The sequence below is a fragment of the Schistocerca nitens genome, chromosome 4 (assembly GCF_023898315.1).
Source record: "Schistocerca nitens isolate TAMUIC-IGC-003100 chromosome 4, iqSchNite1.1, whole genome shotgun sequence".
Lineage (NCBI taxonomy): Eukaryota > Metazoa > Arthropoda > Insecta > Orthoptera > Acrididae > Schistocerca > Schistocerca nitens.
This window is the reverse complement of record NC_064617.1, coordinates 383586789-383601546: the sequence shown is the minus strand read 5'-3', so window position 1 is coordinate 383601546 and position 14758 is coordinate 383586789. Positions and strand designations below refer to the sequence as shown.

Here is a 14758-nt window from a genome sequence, read left to right as displayed (position 1 = left end):
CATCCACACCCAGGGCTGGTGAACCAGCTAGCTCTTGACCACAACGATCTACCATCAACACCCAACATAAAGTTCAGTGTGTCAGGGCACTGTAACTCTCCTCCGATTTGACTCATGTATTGCCATCCCAGCTGTGTCACAGCCGCACTGGCCAATTGCTTGGACGACTGACAGTCATTGTGTATCACTGACCTTACCAACTGCCTATATGTAAATTTCATAAACATAACCTATTAAAAATTTCGAGTTTTAATTTGGTATTTGTTTCAAGCACTTCCTGCAGTTCCATCACAGACCTATGCTGGCCACGGAGGACACGGAGGTTTTCGACAATTGAATTCCATGCCGAATTCAATTGGTAACCGGCGTCACAATGAATAAGAGACTCATTGTCAGAAAACCTTATTTTCACGGGTTCATTAATAATTGAACTCCAAAAGTTAGATGCACCTTACTGCTGGGCACCTGCTAGCAAAAGTTGTGTTATATGCCAAAAGAGGATTGTAAGAACCACAGAACATGCTACCTCAAGAAACTCATGCAAGTCCTTATTTAAGAAGCTTCATATATTTCCACTATCATGTCTATATATTTTACACGTAATAATAATTGTTAGGAAAACCTTAGAAAATACGAGGATTGGAACTTAAATAGTGGCAACTATTTATTCACAACCGATACAAAAGAGTTACATGGTTGCTCCTGTTACTGTCCTTCAAAGTAGTCACCAGCGTTGTGTAAAACCCGTTACCAGCGATGTGAAGGCGTAGTATACCGTTAGCAGAGCCTGTTATGTTGATGGTGCGAATGGAGTGGTCGAAACTTATGGTGATTCTCGTGTACGACTGTGATGGTGTTATCCTAATGCATTACGTTCTTCCACAGCAGAATCTCAATGCACAGTATTACTGATCGTTTTTGGAGCATCACCTGCGACCAGCTTTGCGAAAGAAGCGGTGACACTTTCTACACAACCCACCCATCATTTTGCACGACAATGCGTGGGCACATACAGCGGAAGCTGTGGCTGCTCGATGGGACTGGGACTGGGAAGTACTGTACCATCCACCATACTCCCCTGACTTAAGTCCTTGTGACTTTGATTTGATTCCAAAGATGAAGGGACCACTTCGTGGCATTCCATGGAGGTAAAAATATTCTACCTCCATGTGGCATTCGCTTCAGAACTATTCCAGAGATTCGACAGGCAGTAGACCGCTCCATTCGCACAATTAACACCGTCAACCACGAAAAGCACGACGAAACGAAGTATGGACACAGCTGAAGGCACATCTGAAGGCAATGAACCGAGCGAGGTGGCGCAGTGGTTAGACACTGGACTCGCATTCGGGAGGACGACGGTTCAATCCCGCGTCCGGCCATCCTGATTTAGGTTTTCCGTGATTTCCCTAAATCGCACCAGGCAAATGCCGGGATGGTTCCTTTCAAAGGACACGGCCGACTTCCTTCCCCGTCCTTCCCTAATCCGATGAGACCGATGACCTCGCTGTCTGGTCTCCTTCCCTAAAACCAACCAACCAATGAACTTGGGGTCAAATGATCAACAACGGACGATGATTATCAGCCGTCAAAACTTTATTCCCGAGAAACCTTGACGGTGCCGTGACACGACGTCCAGTGTGGATGCCGCCACTTGAAATGCATTGTGCAAGGGACGTAACGTGATGGTCAGTGGTAACTGTCCTTTAATCGCCATATGCCGCATGTCTAGTGCCGTCTTAATTTGTGTTCGTGTCTACCAGTATAGACGAATTTCGTGCAACGTTTTCTGTCAACTGAAGTTGAATAGCTATAATCGTTAGAGTGCACGGAAACAAATCTTTGGAAGTTGGATCGTGGAAACGAAGCTCTATGGAACGAAGTCCTGTGATGCGTATATCCTCTGATGTGGGAGGACTATGTGACGTTGTTACCTTTATGAAATTTATGTTATCTTCAACTATTTATGTTGTGTAAAATTCACTTGTTATTCTATTTGCTTGGACTGTTGTAGAAGCTAGTCTGCTTCTGTAAGTTCTACGTTGTATAAATGCGAATCGTAAGATAGTCGTAGATACGCAAAATGGCGGCTGTTGACTGATTTTTCATGAAGTCATTCATTTTTCCTACTTTTTGCTTTTGAACTACCTAGACCTTGTGACCTGTGCCACGGGTCCTGCAGTTGTTATATTTGTGTACATTTACACAGAAGTTTTTCTTACCAGTCAGCTTCCGCCGTTAGTAGTTTAATCTTGTGAGCTTTGAGTTCTCAGTACAGTGAATCACCTTGTGTTATTAATAGATTAAAAATTCTGAAAAATAAAGTGAAGCATTTCTGTAGTAGGGTCATTTTACGTGTTATTTGATTCATGTCTTTCTGAGTAAGTTACCGAGGAGAATAATAAAAGTACAGGTTATGAAGTCACTACAACTAATAATTTATGCTTCTGTATAATGCTGTAGCAGATTGGTGATAATGTTATTCGTGCGGTAATATCACTGTTTTTAATTTGTGACAGATTGCCCGCTGTTGATGGATACTAGTTAGTGCTATCCTTGTTAGGCCTAAAACGTTTTGTATTTGAATTGTTATTGTAACCGCTTTGGATACTAGTCCTTGCCTGTTAATGAACGCAGGTATCTGTAGCGGTTGCTACAAAATTTTAGACAGCCTACAGACACTGGCAAATAGTCCTACATAAAACTTTCTGATGCAACAAGGTTCAGCTCACTGTCCACCCGTAGAAGTGTTAGGTGTACATGAATTAAGTTATTACTGGAGAGCCGAGTGCCAGGATTATTCATTAGAACAATCAGTGCGGATCCTCATCTGCGCTGATAAACCGAAGATGGGAATGTGAAAACTCGTAATATGATCCTCGATAATCAAAGAAATTTTAGTGTATGTGTATTCTGCAGTATCATTCCAAAATTGAGATGGTGAAGCAAAATTATAATATAAATATTTTTAAGATATTATTTTGAACATCTTTGTTCTGCATATATACTGCAGTTATTAATCATATTTAACAATATATTTCAATATTTTAATGTGTTGTGTGGGCTCTTTTGTAGGTAAGAACATAAATTATGGCAGAAAAGACACAGACAGCACAAATGTCTATTAATCCTTGGCAGTATCCTCCACAGTATGGAATGTACAATCCATATGCTGGGTAAGTGTGTTGCATATAGCTCTAAGAATTGGTCCACAACATTGTGGAACACCGTGTATGCCGGGGAAGCACAGCTCTAAGAATTGCTAACTGTGAATGTTGTGTTTAGAAGTTATTGGTCTATGGTGAAAATATTTGATCTGTATTAAAATCTGGTTAAAATTGGAGACTGGGACTCTAGTTTCATTGTATATAGTTATTCTGTCCACAAAAAACACCATGCCGTGCTGTCCAGTAGTGAATGTGAATAGCCAAAAAGTTGCGTGGGACTGCCGAAATTACAATTATTGGGACGTAGTTGCTGCTTTCAGTCAGAGGATTTAGCAGAAGCGGTACACATTCAATAATAGCCTGAAACAAGTACATAATGAGTTAAATTTTTGATGTACAACAACCAGCCGCTGCTGGTTGCTGCACACCATCAACAATTTATTTCATGTAACAGCCACTGTCTCCAACCACGTCTTTATTCGAAAAAGTCACATCATACATAATGAGTATTTGACTAAAGTCTAGATAAGGCCAGTGGCAGTCATGGTATAGTTTGTTTAGTATTTGTAGGTTGGTAATGTGTCATCATGTAGCCACTAGGATGATACTTTTATGTAACCAGTGAGAAGGGAGAAAATGGGCAATATGTTGTCGCCAAAATTGAAATCATAATCATATTCACTGTTGGTTTGAGATTTTGTTGTATTTCTTCACTGTTGTCAGGGCATTTCATAGTACTATTTTGTTGGGCATATCATATTTAAAATTTGAACTTGCTGGTGGACCTGCTGTTTAGTAGTTGTTACGTACTTTTTAATTTACAGAAAATTATAACAACAAATACAGATTGGCTAACCGCTAATGACAAGTTAGTTTTATTTTTGTATTTAGGCTGAAGCAAAATTCACGCACTCAGGCTTCACAGCGCGACTGCTCACATGCCAGCAATAAATAAAATTGTCTCGTGAAATTTCGTCCGGTGAGTACATTTGGCATAAAAAGGACATTAAAGAGTGGCAATCTGGCAGCACTGTAACCACATGTTTGGTAACTACCTCTGTCAGCACATATTAGTTGTGCTGTACTGTTGGTGCAAGTGGATAGGGTTTTGGGTTACTAAACAGGAAGTTCTGACATTTCATACTAAACATCATTTCTTAGGTCACATGTATCCTAAATTTATAACATTTTTTAATGCTGAGCATAACAAATACGTGGTTGGACACATAAGAAATTGATAATTGAAACAAATGACCTGTCATAAGATAGAATAACTACGAAAAAAATATCAATTTAGAGATGATAGCACAGTACGATAACACATCATCTACTTGTCATTTATACTACATGTAGTATGATCTCTCAGATTTCGCACATTAGCAACCAGTGACAATAATAATGTCCATATTAATGACCGCATGACCTTCACACCAGAATATGTTGTCCTCAGAATAACAGATGCTCAAAGCAACCTTCCTGTACATCCAAACATTGCTCTACTCAACGGATCATACAGCTCTGGATCCTTCGCAGCAAAGCTGTGTCCACAGTAACAAGAGCAGCATGAACACATGCTACCAATTCTTCCACATTCATTGGCAGGGTGGAGTACATGTGCTCATTCAGGTGTCCCCATAGGAAGAAATCCAGGGGATTTAGGTCAGGTGAACATAGTGGCCTACAACTGGATCTCCACGTCCAAGCCATTTCCCTGGAAATTTTCTGTCTAAATACTGTTGCACATTAATTCCAGAGTGTGGAGGTGCACCATCATGTTGGAACCATATCCTCTGCCGAACATGTAGTGGAACATCTTCCAGCGCATCAGGCAGATAGTTTGAGAGGAATGCATGATACCTTTGTGCAGTCAGGCAACATGTAGGGGCCCAAACACCTGTCGTCCAATATTTCAGCCCAGACGTTGATACCAAAGTGAACTTGATATCCACAGTTGTGAGTGATGTGCAGGTTAATCTCTCACCAATGGTGGGCTCTGTACATATTGAAGAGACACTCACTAGTGAATGCTGCTTCATCTGACCATATTACGATGTTCGCGAAGTCATCTTTGGCTTCCTGTTGTTGTTGGGACCATTCGCAGAATTGCAACCGTAGATGGCGATCTGCAGGATGCAGGTGCTGCGTGAAAGCATGATGATACGGGTACAGTCCATGCTCGTGCAGCACGTTAATGACGGTACGTTGCAAGACACGCAACTGGCTTGCTATGCTACGTGTCGTTCGCTGAGGCTCTTGGTGTATGACTTCCAGAGTATCTTCCTCAGTAGCTGGAGTATGGAAAGTCCATGGACGACCTCTGTTATGTGATTGTGGAAGGAGAGAACCTGACTCCTGAAGGCGCAGCTCCACATAACAAAACATTTTAATCTGGGTGGCTTCGATGAGGATATCTAACAGCATATTCACGAGTGGCAACACCAGCCCCGTTATCAGATGCACCAAGGACCAGAAGCGTATCCACATATTCATCGTTTGTGTATATGTCTACCACATTGGTTTAAAGGTTTACAATGAGAAAATTTGACACATGTACGCATTTATATTTGAGTCTGTCACAGGTGCGTTACTCCATTTGCAACTAGTCCCTATCTGGTGCACAGCGCATACAGTATAAACACGCCATCAGTCCTGCATGCCATCCCACATAATGCGCATTGCCCCTCTGACAGATATTGTTCTGCATGAGTCGTCCCAACACCACTAATTGTGAAACTGTGAAATTTTTAGTTTCAAATTACACTGTTTCCCTAATGGTAATAGACGTGATGTTTCCATAATCCCATAGATAGAATAATAATGCATTGAGATACAAACTAAACAGCATGTGGTTACCAGACTCGATGTTGAAAGGCATAATTAGTGGGACCATGGTGATAACACATTCAAATAGTAACCAAGTTTGGACATTATTAGCAAAGCACATTGTTAATCCTATTGGGAAAATAATGCCCTAACAAAATGTAATGGACCTGAACAAAGCAAGAATAATAGTTGGTACTAATCTATGGGATCATCAAAGGAGAGTACAAAAAAAACGGTTTCGCATCTAGTAGATAAAGTGGTGTGAATAAATTTACGCCCGTGACATGGAAAGGGCTGCTTTCAAAGCTAACCAATCTTCCATGCCTATGACTGTAGTATGTAAGTGCAAATGTTTTCTGGAGGACCCGCTGCAATCACTGTTGATGATTAAGATGCCACATTAAGATACCACATGGACTACATTTACCAAATAAAAATGTGCCTCAACCCAGGTTCGAACCATCTATCTTCTGCGTGCTAACCCAAAACTCTATCCACTGCACCAACTGTACAGAACAACAAATATGTACCGACAGAAGTAGTTATCGTACATGTGGTTACACTGTTGCCAGATTGCCACTCTTTAACATCCTTTTTCTGCTGGGTGTACTCTCCGGACAAAATTTTGAGATAGACTTTTTTTATCACTGGCATGTGAAGAGTCGTGCTGCAAAGCCAGAGTGCGCGAATTTCGCTGCACTCTGTATAAAATAAATTAGTTTACATCTGCTACACGCGTTAGCCCTGTGGCCATTTGTCTATAAGAAATTTAATTAGCACAGAGCTTACAAGCGATCGAAATATTCCACAAGAACATTATATAACAATAGTAAAGGCTTATTTATTCTATTAATTAGTATCCAACCCCATGATGGTACCCACACTTAACAAAAATATGTCGGATGAGGTCCACAGTTACTCTATACGCCAACATTAATGATGAGACATCGAACTTCAACCAGAGCTACAGTGTACTTATGGCTGCATTCATAAACAGAAGCTAAATATCAAAAAAGCCAAAAGAATACTTGCACCAACTACCTAATACGCACTGTACCCAGAAAACCCAACAGCACAATTCAGTTTATCCCTCCTGCCAGGTGCGGGTTCAGGTATAAAAGACAATTATGGTATAATCAGTTACAAGTGGTATAACGATAATAGATATGTAGCCCTATGTTAGACTCTGAATAGTTCATTGCTAACATCATGGACATAGAAAGCCTTAATCACATCACAAATATTGTGCACAGTGTTATCAGATCTCTTCCTGCAGAGTGCATTTCTCAATGCTTGGGGAGGAATTTTATGAAAATGTGTTCTGTTAATGGTTTTTAAGTTTTTGTTGCTCTCACTGACAACCTATACCTTACTGATAATTGAACAACCACAAAAGGCAACAGGGTGCAGTTATTTCTGAAAACCTTCATTCATCAGCTGCCATTTTCCACATCCATAACGGGTAAAAGTTGCTTTAATAGTTCCAAGGAAAAAGACAAGCACCACATAAATATATCAACCTTTTCTCCACAATCTTAAGAGGCAGTTACTAAATTTATAACCAATCACAATGAAAAACATCAGATTTTGATCTCACATAGGAACAAGCTCGCTTTCGAAGTGGATGTAACAGTAAGAGAATTTGCAAGTCATGACAAAAATTATAGAATGCAACAAATATGGATTATCACCTTTTTGTGATAGGTAGATTTTGCAAAAGCATTTGACTTAGTTTCAACAAAATCTCTGCTAGCAGGGCATTGGTGAGGCATGTGTTAGTGTACTGAAGATCTCTGTTTATGTTTGCAGGGTGTTGGTTAGGCCTATATTAGTGTGCTGAAGATCTCTGTTCATGTTACAGATTTCATTAGACCACATCATTTTGAGAAATTTAGAATGAAGAAAGTCTGTACTGGGAAAAAGAAAAAGGAATGTGTTGGTACAAAGCACTTGATTTTGTTTATAATGTTGTACTATTTACTTCTAGTGCAGATGAAGGTCGGCTTATCTTGGTGTTAAAACCTAACCTCAAATCTCAATCTGCGCAGTTTATTCCAGCAAATGGTGGAAATCAAATAACAATGTTGAAACCTTTGTGTAGGTGACAATAATATACAGTAAACATGGTTTGCTTAACTCTGGATTGGTTAATTTGAAAGTAAGTGGTGCAAAGTGTAGTGCTGAAGTTAAGGTTGAGTGCACTCAACATCTGTTAACATTCACCATCTGAAACATTGTCAGAATTTGGGGAAGAGGCACCATTGTTTAATTGTGTTTCAAGTACTAGTGTATAGGATTAAAATTGGTAAGCATCAGTAGGTTGCACTCAAATTGGTCTTGTAATTTGCATGACTCTTTCTGAATAATAACTTCCTACCAATTCTATAACAGTTATGTTGTATCATTAAATGATGTATTTATTTTTCAGTCAAGCGTATGGACATCCAGGTTATGGACATCCTGGACCATATTTTTACTACAATTCAGTAAGTATATACTAATTTCATGTAATTTCGTATTGACGTGATATTTAGTGTGATGTATTCTGTTAGGAAACATTAGTGTTATTCAGCAATAAAAATGAGTTCTAACCTTAAAGCTCTGGATATATACAGATTGCTGTGTCTGAAATTTTCATTGAAACACTGACCAGAAAAAATGTTTGGACAAAATATATGAAATTGAACCCAAGACACCATTTATTAATGTTGAAAACAACCTTCTGTAAGTTTGAATTTGGTACTTCGTGACGAGCCTTATGTACTTGGAAGAGATTAATCTTTGTGATTGAAAAGTCATTTGTGCTGCAGTAATAAGGAAACTTCTATTTATGTTCATTACTCAAGAGTGAAGTGATAATTGTATTGAATGACTTGTGCAAAGCTGGTCACACAGAGTTAAAATTGATTTTCCCTGTGTACATCACACACACACACACACACACACACACTGATTATAGGAAACCAGCTAGGATGTGTGAACGTCCAGCTATCAAGTAGTTTCAATCAGGCTATGGTGCCGATGTTTTCTGGCTACCACTTTCATGTTTAATCAATGTAAAATACTTATTACACTTGGCTATCATTCCGATGTACATCAGATGTCTAGTTTTGATGTTTGTGTTCCCCAGTTATTTTATAAATTTGATGAAGCTGTGTGGTTTTTAGGCTAGAGCAGTTATTTAGCTGTGTGATGGAACTTTTAAAGGTCAAAGACTGACACTACAAGTTCAGAATTGTGACGTAATAAATACATGGTTTTTTTTAACAGCTTTCGTGCATTATTTTAGTGCTCATTAGCTTTTGTATATGTTTTAACTAATTTAATTAGGATCTGTGGTTCTTTGCAGAATATGGGATATAGCCACAGTGTGTTCGATCAGAATGCACATCATCAGATTCCACCTAGCACACATCAAGGTATGCTAACATTTTTGCATTTATTTTAGAATCTGTGTCTTGGTGATCTACAGGATATGCTGGAATTGTGCATGCGTATTGTGTTTCCACTTGTAAATTGTACTGAATGTGAAATAGTGTACATTATGCTGTGATTTTTATCTTAATTTTATTGTAACTTTATTTGAATGTAACAACACACATACATAGACACAAAGTAAAAAAACACTATACACACTTGATATGTTGCTATGTCATCCTACCTTACAGATATATTTTATTTTTATATAAACTCTTAGATGTTCATATATATAATAGAGGGAAACATTCCACGTGGGAAAAATATATCTAAAAACAAAGATGATTTGACTTACCAAACGAAAGTGCTGGCAGGTCGATAAACACACAAACAAACACAAACATACACACAAAATTCAAGCTTTCGCAACCAACAGTTGCTTCATCAGGAAAGAGGGAAGGAGAGGGAAAGACTGAAGGATGTGGGTTTTAAGGGAGAGGGTAAGGAGTCATTCCAATCCCGGGAGCGGAAAGACTTACCATGGGGGGGGGGGGGGGGAAAGGACAGGTATACACTCGCGTGCGCACACACACACACACACACACACACACACACACACACACACACACATATCCATCCGCACATACACAGACACAAGCAGACATTTCATTCTATCGACCTGCCAGCACTTTCGTTTGGTAAGTCACATCATATATAAAAGCACACACAGTAAACATTGTATTTTACTTGCTCCGCACAATTCAACTGGCTCTAAATCACAAGCTTCACAGGTTTAGTTATCACACAGTCATGGTAATTGTTTCATAATAACATTTCTAAATTTGATCTTTGTAGAGCTTTGGTCAGTATGTCTGCTAATTGTTCTTCTGTATTACAATATTTTATCTCGAACAAACCTTCTCTGTATTGTTCGCTAACATAGTGAAATTTTACATCTATATGATTGCTTCGTCTAACCAACTGTCCTGCTTTGATCATTTCAATAGCACTTTGTCTACATGAAAAATGATATCACTTTTCTTCTGGTTAACTCTTGTATTAGGGTATTGATGTGTTTTATTTCTTTGGTGCACTCTGCTGCTGAAATGTATTCTGCTTCAGTTGATGAAGTAGCTGTCACACTTTGCTTCCGAACACCAACTAATGGGAGCACCATTATAAAGAAATATGTATGCAATTGTACTTTTTCTGTCTCTTAAATCTTGAGCATAATCGGCATCACAAACATTTAGGTGAATATTGTCATCTTCTTCACTTTTTTTTTCTTAAAAAAGTGACCATAATTCTTGGAACCTTGTAGATATCTAAGAGTTCTTTTTGCATTTTTGTAATCCCTTTTCTTGGGGTCTTCTGTGAAGCGGCTCTCATAATTTACTGTAAATCCAAGATCTGGTTTGGTTTTACATGACAAATAAAGAAGACTTCCTATGGCTTCACGATATGCAAATTCACTGTGTTTGTTTTCTTGATTTTCTTCATTTGTCTTTCCCTCTGGAACCAATGGAGTCTTCATGACCTTACAGTCAGTCATATTGAATTTTTCTAGTACTTTCTTTGCATACTGTTCTTGGTGTAAAAATATTCCATCCTCTGTTTTCATTATTTGTACCCATAAATACATATCTGGATTTTCTACCACAACCAATTCAAATTTCTTAAGTTTCTTTAGTATATTTTCAATTTTCTGCAAGTCTTTTCCTATTATGATTCCATCATCAACATGTATAGCGATGTACATTTCTTCAGTTGCATCTTCAAATATGCACTGGCCTGATTTCAATTGAATTAGTACTTCTGATTTTAGGAAATCTGTCAAAGTTTTATTCCATCTGGATGGGGCTTGTTTAAGTCCATACAGAGCTTTCTTCAAAACACAGATTTTTCTGGCTTCTTTGTATCCTTCAGGTACCTTCAAAAAAATTTCTTCATCCAGTTTCCCATAGAGAAATGCTGTTTTGACATCACTTTCATATGGAAATTTTTCTCTGCTGCCAGTGCAAACAACAGTCCAGTGAACATATATATACTACTGGGCTAAATAATTCCTTAAAATCTATATCCTTTTCTTGTTGACAACCTCTGATAACTAGTCTGTCCTTATATTGTTCATCATCTTTGACTTTAAAAATCCATTTACTTGTTAAGATTTCTTTCCCTTTTGCTTCCTCTGGACTAACCAACTTCCATGTTTCATTCTGTTCAAGAGATCTCTTTTGTTCTTCAATTGCTTTTAACCAATTTTCTTTGTCTGGACCACTCACACATTCTTCATAGGTAAGTAAAGCTGTTTCATAATCATTATATTTTACAGGTTTTTCAAATCATAATCATTATATTTTACAGGTTTTTCAAACTAGTTCTTTTCCTAAGGTTGTAATTTCTTGTGTCTTCATTGCATGTTATTACTTCTTGATTTTCTTCTCCTTGATTTTCATTGTCTTCTATTTCATTTTTTGATTGCTAGTATCATTTGATAGTTCACCAATAACAAGATTTTTCTGTAGAGTTTCTTTTGTCACTTTCTGCTCAAATTCGACGTCCCTTGACACAACAGTATTTCTTCTTTCTGCATCAGTCTGTAGCTATTTGGTGCATAACCAACAAAAATGTATGCATTACTTCATACATCTAGTTTCTTCAGTTAGGCTAAATTTTTGCCAAAAACTCTTGATCTAAAAATTTGAAGTCTTGACAGATCTCTTCTTTTCCCAAACCACTTCTCTGCAGGTATGGCACTTTGATAGTTGGGCTTCTATTGATTATGTAGCTGTGAGCACTGCCCCTCCCCATAGCTCTTTCTTTAGTTTGCTATCGAATATCATAGCTCTTGCCTTGTTCATTATTGTCAGATTTAGTCTCTCTGCTTTCCCATTGAGCTGAGGGCTATAAAGAATACTATAGTCTAGCACAATTCCTTTTCCTTCACACCAATTCTTAAACTTATGGCTGGTGTATTCACCACCTTTATCACATCTTACTTTTGACACTTTTGTATTGAACTTATTTTCACTTTCTTACACACATTTTCTTATGAATCTTTCAGCCTCTGACTTAGATCTTAACAAGTAGGTTACACAGAAATGAGTCAAATTATCCAACTCAGTCACGTAGTACCTATATCCATTAAATGTTGGGGGTTCTATCTCTCCACAGATATCAGTGTGTACGATTTCAAGGGGTCGTGTTGCTCTTTCTCTCACAGTAGAAAATGGTTTTCTTGTTAATTTAGCTCTCACACAAGCTTCACACAATTGTTCTGCTGAGCATAAACTACATTATTGGCCATTAAAATTGCTACACCAAGAAGAAATGCAGATGATAAAAGGGTTTTCATTGGACAAATATATTATACTAGAACTGACATGTGATTACATTTTCACACAATTTGGGTGCATAGATCCTGAGAAATCAGTACCCAGAACAACCACCTCTGGCCGTAATACCGTCCTTGATACGTCTGGGCATTGAGTCAAACAGAGCTTGGATGGCGTGTACAGGTACAGCTGCCCATGCAGCTTCAACACGATACCACAGTTCATCAAGAGTAGTGACTAGTGTATTGTGACGAGCCAGTTGCTCGGCCACCATTGACCAGACGTATTCAGTTGGTGAGAGACCTGAAGGATGTGCTGGCCAGGGCAGCAGTCGAACATTTTCTGTACCCAGTAAGGCGCGTACAGGACCTGCAACATGCGGTCGTCCATTATCCTGCTGAAATGTAGGTTTTCGCAGGGATCGAATAAAGGGTAGAGCCATGGGTCATAACACATCTAAAATGTAATGTCCACTGTTTAAAGTGCCGTCAATGCGAACAACAGGTAAGTCACAGCTGCAAAATACTAACACGAATTCTTTTCAGATGAATGGAAAAACTGGTAGAAGCCGACCTCGGGGAAGATCATTTTGGAATCCGTAGAAATATTGGAACACTTGAGGCAATACTGACCTTAAGACTTATCTTAGACGAAAGATTAAGGAAAGGCAAACCTACGTTTCTAGCATTTGTAGACTTAGAAAGCTTTTGACAGTGTTGGCTGGAATACTCTCTTTCAAATTCTAAAGGTGGCAAGGGTAAAATACAGGGAGCGAAAGGCTATTTACAATTTGTACAGAAAACAGATGTCAGTTATAGAGTCGAGGGACATGAAAGGGAAGCAGCGGTTGGGGAGGGAGTGAGACAGGGTTGTAGCCTATCCCCGATGTTATTCAATCTGTATATTGAGCAAGCAGTAAAGGGAACAAAAGAAAAATTCGGAGTAGGTATTAAACTCCATGGAGAAGAAATAAAAACTTTGAGGTTCGCCGACGACATTGTAATTCTGTCAGAGACAGCAAAGGACTTGGAAGAGCAGTTGAACGGAATGGATAGTGTCTTGAAAGGAGGATATAAGATGAACATTAACAAAAGCAAAACGAGGATAATGGAATGTCGTCTAATTAAGTCGGGTGATGGAATTAGATTGGAAAATGAGACACTTAAAGTAGTAAAGGAGTTTTGCTATTTGGGGAGCAAAATAACGGATGATGGTCGAAGTAGAGAGGATATAAAATGTAGACTGGCAATGGCAAGGAAAGCGTTTCTGAAGAAGAGAAATTTGTTAACATTGAGTAGAGATTTAAATGTCAGGTCATTTCTGAAAGTATTTGTATGGAGTATAGCCATGTATGGGAGTGAAACGTGGACGATAAATAGTTTAGATAAAAAGAGAATCTAAGCTTTCGAAATGTGGTGCTACAGAAGAATGCTGAAGATTAGATGGGTAGAACACATAACTAATGAGGAGGTATTGAATAGAATTGGGGAGAAGAGGAGTTTGTGGCACAACGTGACGAGAAGAAGGGATCGGTTGGTAGGACATGTTCTGAGGTATCAAGGGATCACAAATTTAGCATTGGAGGGCAGCGTGGATTGTAAAAATCGTAGAGGGAGACCAAGAGATGAATACACTAAGCAGATTCAGAAGGATGTAGGTTGCAGTAGGTACTGGGAAATGAAGAAACTTGCACAGGATAGGGTAGCATGGAGAGCTGCATCAAACCAGTCTCAGGACTGAAGACCACAACAACAACAATAATATGCGTTCACCACGATGTCACCAAACACGGATGTGACCATTATGATGCTGTAAACAGAACCTGGATACATCCAACAAAATGACGTTTCGCCATTCGTGCACCCAGGTTCGTCGTTGAGTACACCATTGCAGGTGCTGCTGTCTGTGATGCAGCGTCAAGGCTGACCGCAGCCATGGGCTCTTAGCTGATAGTCCATGCTGCTGCTGCAAAATTCATCGAACTGTTTGTGCAGATGGTTGTTGTATTGCAAACAT

General features: G+C 38.8%; 1 protein-coding gene across 2 annotated transcripts in view; it reads left to right on the top strand.

Annotated features, from left to right (window-relative positions):
- Positions 1 to 1884: 1884 nt before the first annotated feature.
- The window catches only part of LOC126253469 (leukocyte receptor cluster member 8), a 57690-nt gene continuing 44816 nt past the window's right edge, over positions 1885 to 14758 (top strand). For both annotated transcript variants that reach the window (XM_049954827.1, XM_049954826.1), the window contains exons 1-4: positions 1885 to 2030; positions 3076 to 3176; positions 8419 to 8476; positions 9340 to 9409. In XM_049954827.1, coding sequence (XP_049810784.1) covers positions 3091 to 3176; positions 8419 to 8476; positions 9340 to 9409 — 214 coding nt within the window. In that variant the 5' untranslated portion in view covers positions 1885 to 2030; positions 3076 to 3090. The remainder of the gene's footprint in view (positions 2031 to 3075; positions 3177 to 8418; positions 8477 to 9339; positions 9410 to 14758) is intronic.